The 20,085-nt window shown below is 34.5% G+C and overlaps 1 protein-coding gene across 9 annotated transcripts in view; it reads right to left on the bottom strand.

The window, feature by feature from the left end:
* The window catches only part of slo (calcium-activated potassium channel slo), a 186,836-nt gene that overhangs the window by 99,120 nt on the left and 67,631 nt on the right, over positions 1 to 20,085 (bottom strand). For 5 of the 9 annotated variants that reach the window (XM_087361033.1, XM_022065186.2, XM_087361028.1 and 2 more), the window contains exons 2-6: positions 13,640 to 13,701; positions 10,695 to 10,727; positions 2,194 to 2,290; positions 1,729 to 1,840; positions 644 to 795 (exon numbers count right to left, since the gene is read on the bottom strand). In XM_087361033.1, the coding sequence (XP_087217159.1) occupies positions 644 to 795; positions 1,729 to 1,840; positions 2,194 to 2,290; positions 10,695 to 10,727; positions 13,640 to 13,701 (456 nt within the window). The remainder of the gene's footprint in view (positions 1 to 643; positions 796 to 1,728; positions 1,841 to 2,193; positions 2,291 to 10,694; positions 10,728 to 13,639; positions 13,702 to 20,085) is intronic. The other 4 variants (XM_087361032.1, XM_022065221.2, XM_087361031.1 and 1 more) reach the window with 1 other exon arrangement.

Below are 20,085 nucleotides of genomic sequence, written 5' to 3'. Positions count from 1 at the left end.
ACACACAATTCTGAACACCAGAAGTGGGACTGAATGTCACTGAGTACTGTTTTATGTTTAGAAGGGCATTCGCTAGCATGACTGAGGCTTTTCATAATATTCCTCACAACATACAGGAAAACGTGGGATTAATACCTTTAAGATTGACCACCACATAATATCTTCCAGATCCTTTTCAACTCAGACTACACAGTGCTACAATCCAGAAGACAGCCACTTTCATTCTGACATCTGTAGCATAATTCTCAGTCTCAAGATTTTGGAAAACCTAATCTCAAACCCTGGGGAGTAGCTGCTTTCAGCAGAACCAAAAGGTTAAGTTATTCATTTGGCAATTTCAGAAAAGCCATCTTCCAAAACATTGTGGTGCCATTTACACTACGATAAAGGAAAGTGTCCAAGAATTGGCATCAGTTTAATGACACACCATCAAAAACCTTTAAATAAAGAGTACTTTGTATGCTAAGTATTTTACTGACACAAACTATACAAGTTCTTAAAAAGTAATTTCTATTGTTAAAATTTATTGTATCCACATTTTAAACAAATAGAATAAAACTTCTTTTAGTGCAATGTTAATCAAAGTGTATAATGTACCAACAGACCACCATCTCTGACTGATCTGTTTCTATTAAATACTTACTAAATGGATAATACCAGCAGCTGTAAGCCATACAGAGATGAATATGGACACCAGCTGAGCGAGACGGATTGAGCTCGAAGTCTTGAGGATGTTGAGGTACTGCAGAATGTCTGGCACTGTCATCAAACGTAATGCTCTCAGAAATCTTAAACCTGGCAACAATAAGAATTTTATTACTTGCTGATCTCAGACAGAATCAGGACATTCAATAGGACTGCAAACAATTTATATAGCAGTCTTATGTAGATGTCGATAACTACCGTTCACAATTAATTCAATTTCTCAGTCATGAATCCTACCAAAAAAATTCAAGGAATTCTTTCCACCTACTAAAAGTTTTGCCTTATAGAACATAACAATCATATAAGCACGCATTTGTTTCTATTTTGGGCTTTTCTTACAAACATTTGGTAAACATGATTCCACATTATTTCAGGATTGGTTTCGTACAGTAGCAAGAATCTTTATAATTTAAGATATAAAAATCAATTTTATTCTTCAGTTCAACTAGTCACTAAATCCCATTTCTATGACAATTTTAAGGATATAAAAATAGTGAAAAAACACTGCCTGCAATGGTATCACAGCTAATCCTTTTTATACATTCTTGGAGCAAGAGATGTAAAAGGATAAATACTGCATCTTTTTATAATCTGATTTTCATGTAAGTACGGTGCATATATTTGTATGTCAATAAAGCATTTTCAGTCTGCTACTTTACTTTATATGCAAAGGCAAACTTATGGTATCACCTTGTCCATACAACATTTGAGGTTCTCACTGCAATCAAGATGTCAATGTTGCCCTAGGTTGTGAATTCCTATAGATTCACAGGTAGGTACCAATGTTATTGGTAAATATGCTGTCTTCAGCCCAGAAGATACAGACAGTATGTTTCTCTGAACACTGGTATCAATTGACCCCCCCCCCCCCCACCAAAAAGATTGGATATATTTTATTTTAATAAATTCCTTGTCAGAAGGGCACAAATATGTAAACTTTCATGTTACTTCGTTTGATACTAATGAATGTAATAGGTGTAATTATGCATAACAATATGACATATATGTTGGGAATATGCATACCTATCCATGTTCTATCCAAGTATATTGAGACAAAGGAAGGAGGAATCGTGAAGTAGTCTACAAACGAATACATCTCCAGCATAAACCACAGTTTGTCACTTGCTGCTATAAACTGCAACAAGAAACAGTGTGAAATATTATACAGAGTAGGAACCCCCTTCACTAAACCCGAGGACAAGGACAGATTCAGTCCTTGAAACATTGTGTCTTATAACATCAGATAATTGATAAGATAAAAAAACCAACAATTGAAGAAAAATAGTGATTACAGGAACTGAAAATTAAAAAAAAATATTTTTTTAAAATTTATATTAATGCATTTGTAATATATTTTCATTAACAAGAAATCATTGTAATTATAAAGATTTTAGTCAAGGAAACTGAAAGTAAAACATATTATAAAAATTAAATTATTCTAAATACCAATAATATATCCATACAGCAATAAATTTTAGTTGTACTTACTCGTATAAAAAAGTACACCATAAAAAATATATTGAAGGCTAAATCTATCTGCTGGGTGATGTTGCTGCTCCACTTCTGACACCGTTCCACTTCCTCACTGTAACACAACAGAAACTGATGTTAATTTCTAAATAATAATAATGCAGGGCAAAGTGTCATAACAAATCTTACACTAATTTCTGAATTTCTTCACTCAGTATGATGCATTCAATGCATAAAAAATATTTCCTGATCTATTAAGTGATTTGTAGCACTGGTTGAATATTAGATTAATTTGTGGAATTAAATCTGTAGTACAGTAGTAAGACAAGGACTCTGGGAAGCTGAGACAAAAAAATAATAGGAGCAGAAATGTGAGCCAGATCTCCACAATTAACCAAAAAGATTACAGAGAAACTTCTGATATATTAGAACAGTGAAAAAGAACAAAAAATAATAAAGTGTACTCATAATTAAACTTATCTGAATGTTTCAAAATATAGTGATTTAAAAACCTTGCAAAATTCAACACATCTATGGATTAAATGAAGCTCATATAAGTTGTTAAATCATACCCAAGTATGTATGAAAAAATATTTCATCACTTTGGTCGATTCATTCAACAGAAAAATGTAATCCATTTTAATGTTAAAAATAGGCATTTTATCTATAAATCAGTCCCTTTTTCACCAAGACAAACATTAAATAGGACTCCCAATTGACTGGATTACAACTTGAACATGTCCTCTCCAGTAGCCAGTTGCTGAGCAGAATTTTTTGTATGAAAGGAATAGAATAAGTGCAGAGATGATACTGGAAATCCATAACCTTTATAACTTGGCAGGATACAAACTTATGACTGAATTAAGAAAAATAGCAAGCTCGGTGCTTTGAAGTAATTGTTGTATAAAAATGGTTTGCTTTATTTGTGTACTCTGTCACTGATATGCTTAGATCACACTGAAAGACCTTGATGTAATCTTTAATATTATGATATAATTTGACAAAAACAAGTAACCACAGAAAAACAAGAAAGAATGAAAGAAATACAGTGGATACTAATGCCCTTATTTTCTGTTGGGCATCTATACACCACAATTTAAAATAAAACTGCCAAATTCTAGTACTTTTTAATATCATCAAATGTAAGTATTAGGGATTCCAGCATCATTGATATCACTAAGAACTTTTAAGCAATTTTAATATGTGAATTCTAAAAGTACTTTTCTTTTCTAAAATTGTTATCTAGCATATTTATAAACATTAATAGGGGTCTTAATGAATGCTAAAAAATAGCAGAACACTTTTTATAAATGAATGGAATTAATGAAGTGCTTATGTACCTAACTGGCTGAACGTTATTTCCTTCCTGTTAGTCTGACATCTTTCTTTTTAAGACAGGTAGGTAGAATCCCAGCCAAGAGTGCCCCATCTCACACACTTTCCCTCTACAGTCCCCTTCCTGACCTCACCACTTTTTGTGCTTATAAATTACTTCCTCCTCAACTGATGGCACAAAGAAACAACAAGGCTGCAAATGAAAGTGCCTTCCTTTTCATAGCAGGCCAAAATGTAAACTGCATTCTCAGCTCATTATGTGCTCCAGACCAACACACCATCACTTAATGTACTATCCTTATGGTTATGCAAAGACACAGTTAAATACAATTGGTAATTTTATTCAAATAGTTCCTAAAATTGTCATTACAAATCATTCGTTTACAGAGAGTATAGATACAAGAAAGAATTAGTGATAAAACTTAAATTGTTTATTTCTTCCACATCTCATTCATTCTTCTCACAATTGAAACAAAATAAACTGCCTCTTACTCTTCCAATTCAATGCACACCAAACGTATCTCAATTTTCTCACTACCTTCTGACCGTGCAAAATAAATTTAATTTATGTTCAAATAATTTTCAATTACATTTCATAAAAGCGCACATTTCAGAATCAAAATTCTAACATACGTGATTTAGGTTCAGACTGTAACACACAGAGTTGTTGACATTAGCAACATCAAGAAACTTATCCCATCTCTTTCCACCACTGTGTTGGCAGGAGGAACAGCAAACTGCTGTCAGCTACACAAGCAAACAGTACTCTCTGTTCAGAGAGTCTTCAACAAACATCATAAAAGCTCAACCCAGAGTTTTATGCTTTCCTGACAAGGTGTTATGCACATCTAGCTAAAAGACCATACTGTGACTCTAAGCAGAGTGTGATTATTGCTTCAAGATAGAAATGTCTACAAAACAGAGTGTTCCTTATGTATGGGAGGTCCAAAATTTAAATTCCCAAAACTTACTTTTTTACAGCATGAAAGTTTCAGATCTTATTGACACACATTTTACATACATACCTTTGCCAGCATACACCTCCTTATATGTCTACTATTGTTTATACAAAATAAACATTTTGGCTTGTAATTTACTAAGATGGTGCCAAAGATTTTATTATACTTACGCATTTATATAAAAGGAATTTCACAGACAACTTATTATTGACTAGCTGAGCGACTATCAGCTTCTCAAGAACACCTCAGCTCCAATTCAGTTAATGAAGGAGACAACTCTTGGCAAAGGAAATGGACAGCTTGGAATAGACTCTGAACTAAAGTAAGGCCATGACAGTCACCAGAGAATTTTAACAGTGAGGATAGAAGAAATGACAAGGAAACTTCATGCTAGATCCATCTAGTCTCAGAACCATAATCTTTGGCATGTGAGCACAGCACTTTACTTTTGTGTCACCATGTACCACAAACATAAATGAAAAATTTCAATATGGAAGTATAAAACACCATTTTCATTACTGGGCTGAAATAACTAGTAATGAAGATTAATCCAATGTACCTTCATGATTCAAAATTTGAACAAAGTAAGAGGAGTTGTAGAACTTCAGAAAATGCAAAATTAGTTTCGTGGGCCATGTTTGAGAAAGAAACATACACACACACACACACACTCACACATTCCAAAATAAAATTACCAGAAGAGCTTTAAGAAGTGGTAAAGCTGTTATAATCAATCTATTAATTCAGGATACTACTTTAAATCATTTCTAAAATGTTATCTCCGCCCTCATGTGTATCAGCATGTGTCCATTACATCACCATCTTTCTTTACAGTCTACTCTTCCACTGGCCAGACCTTCGACTGAAATTTCAGTGACCATTCAGCTAGTTATAAGACCTTCAGGTATCATGCATCATATTTACATTGACTGAATGACTATTGCACAAGTTCAAATGAAATAATCATTTTTTGATTCAAGTTATTCTTAATGCATGACAGTAACACAGTTCACTGTTCATGAAAAAATACTGTCACATTGGAATATTTTTATCAGTATTCACCTATTACAACACTCTTATATCTGTACAATAGTACACTGCTTCAAATACAAATACACTTTGTCTTTATCATGACTTTGTATCATTTAGATTTCAAAAATTAATGTTTACAATTTCAAAAAAAAAATATATTTGAGCATTCTGTAATCTTTGTCCTTGGCAGATAAGGTCTATCACTGCTTTCCTATGCAAGTGAAACTGTTCAATTCATAACAGTGAAGGTTAATGGAATGGAGTAAAAAGTTTTAAATTGATTTTAATTTAAGAAGGTCTGCAATAGTTTACCAATTACAATTATCAAAGTGAAAGTACCTCTGTTTCAATGAAAAAAGAAGATATGTTTATGAAATTAATCATATACTCATTCACACGCCACTGAACAATTTAGTGCTGACAAAACTTGTGAAAGAGACGTGCTACACTTAAAATTTAATTCACACTCCAACACATCATATGAGGTGCAAATAATTGTCAATACCAAGTGCTGAGAAGGCAAATGAAGACATTTACATCTAAATTCCATGAACACTAAATCACATATCAAACGATTCCGTGTGTTGCAACATTTGACTGTGTCACAGGACAATGTTCAGAATGTTTATAAGTATTTACAATTGAACAGGATAATCCTCAGATTAGTTTATTTTGCCAAGCTTTCTGTCTTGTTTACAGTCAGTGTTGAGCCTATGGACTTTTACACCAAAGGCAAAGTTGCAAGACTGCATCTCCCTACAAACTAAAATATTAGTTCCCCCCCCCCCTCTCTCTCCAAGAAAGCTTTGTAATAATTGTGAAAAATAAGTACACTCTGCCATCAACAGGTAACCATTCAAGCTACAGGCATTCTCACTTTGTTGGTTAAGATAGCAGCAACAGACTGTATTAAACTCCATCAGCCATGCACCACATTGGCATACAGCTAAACCATTAACCCCAGAGTCAAGTCCAGCCAGCCACCCCATAGTACAATAAAGGTTAGTTTTCATCAACAATGAAAGTCCTCAATATATTTATTAAAACAAAACCCTGGAAATTATGCAAATTTATCTGTTACCAAACAAAATTTGCATGTTTAATAAAAATTAATTTTATGTCATATTCTGAGCAGATAATTTGACTGCTTCACACTTGTCCTACATCCTCAAGTGCAAAATATATACACTGCAACAGCCTAATTAATCTTTTCATTGCATTGTTAATTATTGCTGAATAGTCCTAAACAGTACCAATTATAAAGTAGTCATTTCACAAAGAAAAACCACTATCCTGAGTTTACATTTGTGCTCTTAAGTCCTGTAACATTTCAATAGATGACAAGAAAAAATACACAAAAAGTGCAGCGTTTAGACAAAACGTTAATTTTAACATTTTCAGTGATGAAATGAAGTATTTCAAGTGGTGGAGAAAGGTTTATTTCCACTGTTCATGTTTAAAACCAGATAAATTCAATTTCAGCAGCAAGAGAATTCCGGGATCCCAAAGTAATGACAATAGCTTGCTTTCATATGGTCTATAAGGTCAAGAAACACAGACTTCAATATTAAGACATAATATTTCACGTTTCAAATATTATATTAATTAAATGAGTTCTAGAAATGAAAATTTTTAATTGGAGTTACCAAGGTAGGAATTCAAAGTACAAATGGAACTTGATAATCTGTTTAATAACCTATTAATTACAAAAATAATTCTTCAATGGTAGTCTGTGTTATATATAGATTCTGTCACAAGGCTTCTAACAGAAAATTGATATGGGAACTCTTTAATTAGAAGCAAAACAAAAAGAAACTACACCAACTATATGTTCTAATATAGCATAGAATGCTTCAAGGCTTTTGCTACACTATCCATGCACCTTAACTGTGCTTTAAACCCCTTCATTACAAATCATTACAGTTATTCCTTTCCAGTTGTACATTTTGATTTCCCAGCTTAATATCCTGGGAAAAGGCTCTGGCTCTTTTAGTGTTTGAAATACCTGATAAATAATTCACAATCTGTTAGTTTAGGTATTAGGACTGAGAAATGACCAAGAAGTCTTTGAACAACATTCTCTCCTCTTATGCTGTCTACTAAAATTTTAAATTTTAATAGAATAGTAATAGTGACATAGGTGACTTGGTATACACGCTTCCACTATCTGCATTTTTGCATATCCACAGTTTTATTTCAGTATCATGAGGAACATAAATATCCTATCCATTGCCAAGATAGAAGCAGCTGTACAGGACCACTGAGCTTCACATGAAGTTTTACTGGCCTACTCCACAATTTTGACTCCAGGGACTACAAATTAAACCCTCTCATGGTGTATCACTCAGAAAGTCTATGGGTATTTATACATTTAATATTCTATGTGTTTTTGATATATGAAGCAACTCAAAGGAATGTAAATCCTTTATATATCGAGCATCACAAGTACATATTAACTTGTAAATATAACTTTCCGTATCATCTACTCCTATGAATCATGTCATGAAATAGAAAACATAATATCAAATGTTCCTACCATCACCATACATATTTTTGTGTGTGTGTGTGCATATATATACATATATATATATTAATTACTTTGGAATACCAAATTTGACTAGATTAATTGTAATAGTTACTATATAGTGTTAAAGAAAACAAGTACAAAGTTTCAATTAGCATTAAGTATTTTCTGAGTTTCAACAGAAATAATCTGAACGCAAGTTTCTCCCACCTTGAAGTATTAATTAGCCCAAATTCATATTTTAAATAACTACATTTTAGAAATGTTCTCCCAAACAAAAGTTTCTCAAAATCTGACATAAAGCTGATGAGAAGAAAACCAAGACAGAGAGAAAGGCAGATTTAATGAACCTACAAGATGTTCTTTCCCTCTGCTAACACAAAGATGCCTAAAGAACATTGCAACACAACTGATTTTGAAGATTTAAGATGAGACATAAGTAAAAATATGCTTCAAAATAAAACATAAGAGTTAAAATAAGTATCATTACTATACCTTGCTGGCATGTGAAATTGTGTTTAAGAATGAAAAACTCTTGTCATCCACTAGTTGCAAGAAAGACATTAATTCCTTGCACAAAAACATCCTCACACTTGCAGCCTTGTCTCTTTGCAAAATTGTCTTTGAGTATGTCATAGTGAAAAATGTCAGCATCAGTGTGGCCAACATTAAACACAGCAGCAATAAGCAAACACAAGTCTACTGTAGCTATTTTTACATCAAACAAAGAAACACTATTTACAGTGCTTTGTATTGGAAAGCAGAACACAGTGTAGAGAATTCTTCAAGATGACAGTTCAAACCATGACAGTGTTGAGACATTTAATGTTGCCACATAACATTTTAATTATTTAGTTACTTCATTATTTGGATAAATACTTCTTACCTTCCTCTTCCAGATATGTTAGACATAATTATATATGTTTTGTATAAAATTAAATTGAGGATTTCTTGTAACTAAATCCCATTTTAATATACATGGAAAAGTATGGAGCATCAGTGCACAAAATTTCCAAAGGGTACATTACTATACTTAGAAAATGTGTATCTCAAATATGCATATGACAAACTATGATATCAAAAGCTACTCCTGACTTCAGTACTCATCTACACAAGAAAGACTTAACAGTATCCTAGAATCACCTAAACTAAATTCCTTTCTAATAAGGATCTGAAAACAAATTTGTAGATGTGTTAAATTGGCCTGAGTTATTCTTTAATTTTTTTATGCAACTAAAAAAATATGCAGATCTTTGGAAGACTTTTGTCTATAACTTCTTCAAACAAGATCACTGTTGATATCAGACTATTTAATTAATTAGTAACAAGTGATTGGTGACTAATGACAGAAAACAAATACACACTTATGACTGCAGCCAGCTGTCTCTAATTTTGGGGATTCAAAATGGCATCTTTTGTAAATACAGGCAACTGTTGGCATAAAAACTTGCATATTTTATAAAATATTTATCTAAAGATAAAACAAAGGGAAGTGGAGAGAGACAAACACCTACAATGTATTCCATTTTTCCCTTCACATGTCAAATACCAATCCAATTCTCTAATCTGTCAATTAAATTAGTTAGGCTGTGATGACAAATTCCAGCCTTCCCATCTTGTACCCAGTTAATTAATTTTCAAAATAATTGTGAATTAGAAAACTTAAGATCATGAAGTGGATGTTAAACTATTAAAACTGTAGGAAAATATAAATTGAAGTGATTATAAGAATAAACACAAATTTCATTAGACCAATTTTAAAAGCCAATAACAAATTTCTCACTATAATATGAACCACAGTCTAGGCTTGTGTTTATTAGGCCTAGAAAGATGTCATGTAAATTGACAGTTCTTGGACTTTCATAACTACCAGTCTGTTTCTTCTGTAACTGATATAATTAACTATCACTTATAGTTACTACCTCTCCATATCAAAATTAAACAGTCCCTTAATATACCACTAAATTCTGTTCACAGAAATTGAATATGACAGACTGTACATAAGTCTGTGCAAAATAATTAATATTTCTTCAACCATTGTCCAAAACAAGAAGTAAATCTATATGTGCAAACAATTCAAGGACAGACAACACATATGTAAGGAACAGATGGCACTGTAATTTTGTTTACAAATTATCTGCTTTATTACCACACATTCTAAATTGCATTGTATAATTTTTTTAATTTATAACAGTATAAAATATGAAGATTTCCGTCTTCTGGGTTGTTGCGCTGTGTAGTATGGTCGATGTTAACCAACGTTTCAGAGGTCATACTGCCTCCGTCATCAGGGCGATGATTATGAAGATTTCTGTTTTCTGGGTTGTTGCACAGTGTTGACCAGACTACACAGCGCAACAGCGCAACAACCCAAAAGACAGAAATCTTCATCGCCCTGATGACGGAGGCAGTATGACCTCTGAAACGCTGGTTAACATTGACCAGACTACACAGCGCAACAACCCAGAAGATGGAAATCTTCATACTCACCGCTGTGAGAACCTCAAGTCTTACACAGTATAAAATATATTTGCCAATTTCAAATGCTAAACAACAAAGAGTGGAACTGTACATATGGAAGTTCGGGTGTGAACTGAACCCTAGTCACACAAGACAGTGCTGTTTAGTGTTGTAATTCAGTGCACTGGAATCTATTTGAAAATACACACCTTTTATGTGAGTTACCACTCCCGCCCGATATGCTGCATAATATGAGAAGTACATTACTAGGATTAAAGTCAAGTTAAAATCAATATTTTCATTATATTTATACAGCCAAATCAGAGTTCTTAGCAGGGTTTCATAAGAAAATATTTATCTGTTTTTATAATTTATTCTGTCATATAGTATATCAATCTATACATTTGTTGCAACACAAACTGAAATTAACAATAATTCATTCTTTTATTGCTAGGAAAAAAGATGCTATCACTCCATTACAAATTTTTCAGAAAATTTCATTAGTTTTTACTTATAATCATTCTATCATTCCTACTATTCACCCAGCATTTCTCCAGTTAAAGTTAAAAACACTAGAATCCACACCACACTTTTGAATGGAATAAAATAAAACATTGATGGTGGGCTTCTATGGATGAGTGGTTTAAATTGTTTTGGGATTGGAGAATACACAATGAGAAAAATATATGCTTTATTTCATATTTTAGATGTTTCGTAAGTCCCAAGCCTCTCCTACATGTGTAATTTACATTAAAGGAAAAGAGAGGAGAATACAATTTTATTATTAACTGTAATTAAATTTTTATAATGAAGAGGAAACCGTATTGTGTTTACCCACATAAAAATAGGTAATGTAGCAAAATTCTTGGAAGCATAACATTTAAAATAACTAAATATAAATAAGAGTTTCCAATTATGAAAACCTGAGTCGACTTACATTGTTACAACCAGAGCTATATAAGTATGCATTGTCATTCATAATGGGTCGATTAAGAAGGATTCTGTCTAAATATATTAAAAACTTAATGAACAGATTATTTATTTTCATGTGTAAGGTTCAGTTAGTTGGCAGTAGGTTCAAAGGTGCTTCAACTACACAGTTATTCACACGCAGTAACGTGTGGACAGAAAACTGAAGAATATGTTATTTTTGTTCCTTGATTTTAATGTTTGACTTTTAATTTTGAGAATTTCAATGCCTATTGAAAAATATTCTTTTAGCATGCAGAGAGGCTATATATGAGTAGGTTTTGTTAAGACAAGATTTAAATTTTAATTCTGTCTGCCCTGGTTGCAATAATGTTATTTGATTCCATTCTGTCTACAAAAGTAGTTTATTTTATTTGTGGAGCTGCACAGAAATCCAAGCAGGATATTTATTTCTTCAGAAGAAGTCTTCAATAATTGTATCATATTTAAAATTACTTGTATACAGTATATTGTGCCATATCTATTACTATAATTTATTCATATTAAGAGTTTCATGGCAGAAACAATTTCTCTGTGAATTGAATATGAAAGCACTAATTACATAACCTCAAACATAATTTTAAACTGTTTGAACTTAATGTGTTTTGAACAGCACATAGCATAAATTTAATTCTTAACATTATTAAGTTTCAGAGCTGTACCATTATCTGATCAAGGAGTAATGAACATGTGCCATGAAATAGAAATTATTATTTGTAGCAAAAAAATGTCAAGCTCCTGTTTAGATTCAGAATTGGGGGGCGAGGGGGGGTGGTAAGTGTTCAAATTTGACCTGGAATTTAGCTCTTTAAGAAACACACAGTTAACACAGAAAAAATATTACAGTCAAATTTTAAGTAGTTTCTCTTCTTCAGATTAAAATTAACTGAACATTTTAAAAACTTCCTATCTTTCAGTTGATGCTGATATCATTCAGGACTAAAGTCTTCGCTTTATATTTTGATATAAATTTGTTTTCTCTTAAGCACCCTTTCAGGGATGCAAAAATGCAGTAGTCATGGGGTGGATAAGCAGGGATGTTCTTCCTGATTTACTGTGTTCATTCACATGAGTCATGAATGATGTGATGAACACGAACTGCTTTGGACAGAATACCTTGTTCCTTTTTCCTTAGAGGTGGTTTCAGAGACTTTTTTTAAGATCACAGTAATAACCAACATTAATTTTCAAAAAATTTGAAATTGGTAATTAATTTTACAGCCTTGTTCCAGGATATCTATATGAATAACAAATTTAACTTCCCAAGAAATAGCTTTCCTCACCTTCTTTGCTGGTAACAATCTTTAATTTTCTAGTACAGTTGTATTTTTTGTGCATACAATTCATATTGTAGCATTTGCTTACAAGAATAATGTACGTGACCTACAATATTATATTAAAAATTAACCCTTTCCAACGACATCACTGATTCACAGCTACTAAAATTTAATTTTTAGTGTTTTTATTGCAGAATGACTGTTTGGGTGTCTGTCATATTTTAACTTTACCAAAGTCCAGGTTATCACAGTGTGTGGTGTCTGCACTGTGATAAGTTTCGATACTAATTCACTCGGCAATTTTCTTCTGTCATTTCTTTGAGCTCATTAACGTGGGAGATTATTCATTGTTGAAGATTTCTGTCTTCTGGGTTGTTGCACTGTGTAGTCTGGTCGATGTATGACCTCTGAAACGTTGGTAAACATCTACCAGACTACACAGCGTAACAACCCAGAAGACAGAAATCTTCATACTCACCGCTGTGAAAACCTCAGATCTTACTTATTCATTGTTGACTTCAATTACTGACCTGCTTCATTTTATTTACTACGTACTAGTGACCCTCCTTTTCCCATTCTGTATTATGTGCTTTAAGTCTGTTATGCATCCTGACAGATTTAGTAATAATGCCTTGTTCCACTGCACTAGAAAGAAGTGTAGACGTCGTCTTTTGTACTGATAAGTGTTTCACTGGCAGTGAATCGATTATGGTTTTATAGAGCCTACATTACAAGACATCATATTAATAAACTGTGTCAGCTATACAGTACAAAAAGAAAAATGTCTGGGTCAAATGTGAACACTCCTTGCATACACATTTCAAGAGCAGCTCTTTGTTAGTGAAGTTTCATTATGACTACGCATTTCAACAGGATACTTAAAACAAGTGATCCAATGTACTACTAACCTGGAGGCATCGATGAAGTAGATGATTAGCGATGCGATACTGAGAATGAACACCAGCACCACCTGGAAGATTAAAAGCAAACAATTAAGTGCAATTCAGTATATGATACATATATACAGCTTTGTTCTAATGTCCCAGTTGCTAATGTCATACACACGCAAACACACACTCCCGTGAATATATGTTTATATTTATTCATTTATTTATTAAAATGCCAGTAATATTACCAATACTGGCTTCACATTTAATAATTGGACACTACATCCCTGATTAATATTTAATTAGAATGCATACGATATCTGAGGATCTCATACAAGAGGATGTCACACAAATATTTTATACTACGTGTTTCTTTAAGGTTAATATTCAAAATAAATTCCATTTGAAACAGGCATTATATTAGAAAAGAAGTACAAATAAAAATAAAATTAACTTCATAATTTTTGTTGTAGATCCGCCATCTCTATACTTCATCTACATGTTGGTGATACTTCCACATTACAAGTCCACTTTATGCATACAAATCATGCATAAAAATTAATTGTAGCTCCACTAAAATGTCATGTAAGGAGATCATGGGCTGATGACAGTTTCCAACGGCCACATCTGTCAAGGGACAAATACTTTGGGCATCCTCGTTTGGACCACTCGAGTGCACGAGCACTCATGCCCATGTGGAACTATGCCAAAGTGTATCCAGCCAGCCGTGCTAACAGTTCCCACGTGGCCTATTCATATCTGTGCTTGATCGCAGTGCAATGCACTTCTCATGACTGCAACAAAGAACGCCTGGGCGTCTGTTTCCCCAATATTCTTCCAACCCATCTAAGAGCCGGTCCGGCTTGTTTTGTCTGTCGAAGTCTGTGTGTCTGACTCAGCCTCCAACACTTAGCCGATTTTGATCTACAGAGTCGTGTGTTTGCCCCTCTGAATATAATGCATACACCAATTAGAAAAATATTAAATTTCAAAAAATACACACAAGCTTTACAAAAATTATTAAACACTTTTACATCGCAGCAAATATTTCTTCTGGGATGTTGCACCGAGAAATATGGTAGAAGTTTATAGACGTTTCAGAGGTGCCCAGAAGTTGTCATCATATTACGAGAAATAAAGTGTGCAAATGCTGTCTTAACAACGAATTTTGAAGCATTTCAGCTAATTAAGACTGGTTCATCTTAAGTCGTTTATTTTCGTATTATCGCAAATACACAAAAAAGCTACATGTGTTATTAGTATTATTATTATTATTTAGTGTTCTGTCTTACGACAGGTCCATATGAACAGGATCCTTCCATCCTTTTCTCGGACTGGGACCTGTTCATATACGTTCTTGGCAGATGATCCAGAAGTGGTTTGCCATTGCCTTCTTCTATGTGTGAATGGAGTAATTGTTGGGATGCCACGGAGAAACCGGGGAAACTCCGTGTTGCCTAGACCACGGCCTTGCCCAACACAAGTTATAAATTCGGGCACCGCCGGGAATCGAACCCGAGACCCCAGGATTACAAGGCCAGCGTTCTAACCGCTAGACCACCGTGGCGGTCGTTATTAGTATAAAGGACGTTAATAAAAATATATTTTTAAACTTAGGCCGAAAGTTTGACAGGTATATCGCAACCAAGTCGAATGGATATGTGGCAAGAAGGAGGACTAGTGACTTCGCCATTCTATTTAATAGACAGACACAGACATCAGCGCCCTAATGTAGATAACCACTAGCCTTTGTCGACATATAGTCAGTTTCATGCTTCGGTATCATTACTAAGGGGAAATAGCCTTCTGAATATACTGAATAGAAGGCTGGGTAGAACCCAAACTGTTATGGACGTGTAGGAAATCGAATTCCACCAGGAAACTTCTTCACATTGCTTCATATCAATTTCCTCATTTGAATATTAATAAAATCTGCTTCATGGAAAGATAAAGACAAACAAAAATACTTACTAGAACTTCACAGTCATTAAAATATAAAAAATGTCTTTTACAAATGGTTCAAAAGACGTGTTGTTTATATTAATGTTAAAATAGCTCTTCTTACGTGATAACTAGGCCTGGATGTTTGTACTGATTTGTGGAATGTTTTCAGTCCAAGTTACTGTATTTGCCAGTTCTGTACGTGAATGCCTAATTTCGGTTCAGATAAAAGTTTTCGCTTCTCGCTATGAGGATCATCTACACCAAACTTATTTTTCTTCAGTCATGGATTAGTTCCAATGTACTGGTCCGTTTAAAATTTATTTTTGAAGGTATAAACGTTTCACATGTCCGGTAGACCTCCTTTAACAAGGGGTCGGATCATCGTAATTCGTCTGCCTACACAAGACAATAAAAAATAATACAGAGAAACAAAGGCACATTAAAATGCACGTAATTTCATTCGGAACCACGACCCTACTGTACGCCTTCGACCTCTCAACTATCCTAATAAAACAATTAATTAAATAAAACAATTTTATATATATTTATTTTGTACAGTCTATACACAAACGTTTGAAGTTTATTGGTGTTGTAAAAAGTATATAATATTAAAACATTTTGTTGTGTAAAATATTATATTAGCGCTCTTAATCGTAAATACGATTTTACATTATATTTTTAGCGCTTTTTATTAAAACGACATGTTTCGACGGGTAATACCGTCGTCTTCAGGTTTTTATCAATTTAAAATGTTATATAAATAACCCTCAAACAACATACATACACCAGACACAGATTCTCTTCACCAGCCGTCAGATGCACGTTACTCTACACAACACCTCTTGGTATGTTCCTCGTTTACTATTTTAATATATATTTATACGATTATTTATTTATTTCCTATGTCAATTCATACTCATTCCAAGAAAATAATTAAACATTAATTCCACAGATAAATATAACGTCTGACTACAATAAGCAACTTACCATGAAAATGGAAAGCTACAAACAGAACTACGGATCATTATAATATATTGCATCAAATATCTAATAGTTTTTAAAATATTTTAAATTGATAAAAACCTGAAGACGACGGTATTACCCGTCGAAACATGTCGTTTTAATAAAAGCGCTAAAAAATATATAATGTAAAATCGTATTTACGATTAAGAGCGCTAATATAATATTTTACACAACAAAATGTTTTAATATCATATAATTTTTTACAACACCAATAAACTTCAAACGTTTGTGTATAGACTGTACAAAATAAAATATATTTAATCAAACACAAACATGACGCATATAAGATACAAATTAAAACAATTTTATTCGCTCTTTAGGAATCATTTATACAGTCAAGTTTCATCGCGTAGATATGAATCATTTCCATTCTCATCCCTCGACTTCGCTTCATATGTCCATCCTGACTTATATTTTCAGAAATCATTTTGTTAACGAATACAAAACAAAATCACACGTAGTTCGAGTTCCGTTCATGGTGGAACTCGGAACGGAAATTTAATAACGACCCGGGTCCGGTTGAGCTGTGCGTAGGATTTATTTATTCAGACATACAGAAAAACGGGAGAAATAATTTCCCTCCCCCCCCCCCCAAAAAAAATCCAGAGATATACGCATATCGCACCAAATTACGTCGCTTTTAATATTTGCTGTTGTTGGTTACTGTAACTCACAGGCGACTTCTGAGGTATCCAGTCACATCAGAACCCTGATGATGAGGACAGAGTTGGTTCCCGAAACGTCGGTTTATTACGGTAACCAGTTAACGCGGTTGATTGCCCGAGAAGATTTTATTGATTGCACTCGCCGTGAAAGTCTCAAATCCTGTAGTTAAGGATTGGTTACAATGGCGGAATTTTTGTTTTAAATTTTTCATTGGATAAAAAAATTTCTTCAACACCTGATTAATGTAAGAATCTTGTACTACGATAAAACAAGAGTCATCACGCCGGAAGGATATATTTTGTAATGGAATAAAAGCTCCACATATTTCTAATCTCGATATCAGATTCAATGTAAATGATCGACTTCTTTACCAACAGGGAACAAACACGGTACTCACTGGATACGAGGCTTCTTAGGCTCCAGAGCCGATCTGTACGTCGTGACGGAAAGAAATATCTCTGCTCCTACAGTCATCCAAATCAGTCAGTCAGTCAATCAGTATGGACGAGGTAGATATTTGTATCAGGTCTTTAGTTGTTCCTTCCCCGTGCACATGCGGCAACTTCTCCGGCACGTGAGTAGTGCAGAGAGTCTAATTAAATTATACACGGCGTTACAGAAGAAGAATATTAGGGCACACACATTGTCCGTAATTTGAATTGTAACATTTGCAAACACAGATCATGTAATATCCAAATAAACTATTGCAATGATAATACACGATTATCATTGCAATTTTATAAGACTAATTCACTGTCGAGAGAAATGAAAACACATAGTAATCTTCAACCGATATCGTTCCGTTAACATTATGTTCCATCTCTGAGACTTTCAAAGTCTTCTTTACAGCTTGAGTCGCCGAGATCTGGTAACTTCACGGTATCATGATAAGAGAGTTTCAGAAGATAATTTAAATATTAATTTCCACCAAAAAGGCAGAGTTGTAAACGAACAACAGAGAAAATCGATTCAAGCTAATGAATACATTAAGTATCTCTTAGGGGTCGCTTTGATGTCAGACATCTTCCTTACTTTGTGATTCTCTTCCCTTCCTAAATTGTTAAACTACTTACTCTCTCCTTTGTAGGCTTTATCCTCATTCTCTCTCCTTATTTTCGTTCGCAGGCAACACGCATACCAACGTTACGTACGCTCTCAGTTTACATTTAAATTAAAACAAAACTAAATTTAGTACTTTGTGTTCCATTACTACAGAGGAAGAAACACACTCGAGGTTACAATTAGTAATCTAACAAACTTGACTCTGTTTTAAGTCGTATTTCCTGAAAAAATTATATTATTAGAACGATTATAATTGTAAGATTTGAGGTTTTCACAGTGGTAAACATGAAGATTTCTGTCTTCTGGGTTGTTGCGCTGTGTAGTCTGGTCGATGTTAATATTCATCGCCCTGATGACGGAGGCAGTATGACCTCTGAAACGTTGGTTAACATCGACCAGACTACACAGCGCAACAACCCAGAAGACAGAAATCTTAATATTAAGAATCGCCCTGATGATGGAGGCAGTATGACCTCTGAAACGTTGGTTAACATCGACCAGACTACACAGCGCAACAACCCAGAACACAGAAATCTTCATACTCATCGCCCTGATGACGGAGGCAGTATGACCTCTGAAACGTTGGTTAACATCGACCAGACTACACAGCGCAACAACCCAGAAGACAGAAATCTTAATGCTCATTGCCCTAATGATGGAGGCAGTATGACCTCTGAAACGTTGGTTAACATCGACCAGACTACACAGCGCAACAACCCAGAAGACAGAAATCTTCATACTCATCGCCCTGATGACGGAGGCAGTATGACCTCTGAAACGTTGGTTAACATCGACCAGACTACACAGCGCAACAACCCAGAAGACAGAAATCTTCATACTCATCGCCCTAATGACGGAGGCAGTATGACCTCTGAAACGTTGGTTAACATCGACCAGACTAAACAGCGCAACAACCCAGAAGACAGAAATCTTAATGCTCATTGCCCTAATGATGGAGGCAGTATGACCTCTGAAACGTTGGTTAACATCGACCAGACTACACAGCGCAACAACCCAGAAGACAGAAATCTTCATACTCATCGCCCTGATGACGGAGGCAGTATGACCTCTGAAACGTTGGTTAACATCGACCAGACTAAACAGCGCAACAACCCAGAAGACAGAAATCTTCATACTCATCGCCCTAATGATGGAGGCAGTATGACCTCTGAAACGTTGGTTAACATCGACCAGACTAAACAGCGCAACAACCCAGAAGACAGAAATCTTAATGCTCATTGCCCTAATGATGGAGGCAGTATGACCTCTGAAACGTTGGTTAACATCGACCAGACTACACAGCGCAACAACCCAGAAGACAGAAATCTTCATACTCATCGCCCTGATGATGGAGGCAGTATGACCTCTGAAACGTTGGTTAACATCGACCAGACTACACAGTGCAACAACCCAGAAGACAGAAATCTTCATACTCATCGCCCTGATGATGGAGGCAGTATGACCTCTGAAACGTTGGTTAACATCGACCAGACTACACAGCGCAACAACCCAGAAGACAGAAATCTTCATACTCATCGCCCTGATGATGGAGGCAGTATGATCTCTGAAACGTTGGTTAACATCGACCAGACTAAACAGCGCAACAACCCAGAAGACAGAAATCTTAATGCTCATTGCCCTAATGATGGAGGCAGTATGACCTCTGAAACGTTGGTTAACATCGACCAGACTACACAGCGCAACAACCCAGAAGACAGAAATCTTCATACTCATCGCCCTGATGACGGAGGCAGTATGACCTCTGAAACGTT

This window comes from Zootermopsis nevadensis, unplaced genomic scaffold (assembly GCF_977971745.1).
Source record: "Zootermopsis nevadensis isolate Lab colony 2312 unplaced genomic scaffold, Znev_1.0 Znev_ptg000050l, whole genome shotgun sequence".
In the NCBI taxonomy this organism is placed as follows: domain Eukaryota; kingdom Metazoa; phylum Arthropoda; class Insecta; order Blattodea; family Termopsidae; genus Zootermopsis; species Zootermopsis nevadensis.
The sequence above is the reverse complement of the archived record's forward strand: the minus strand, read 5'-3'. Positions and strand labels throughout refer to the sequence as shown.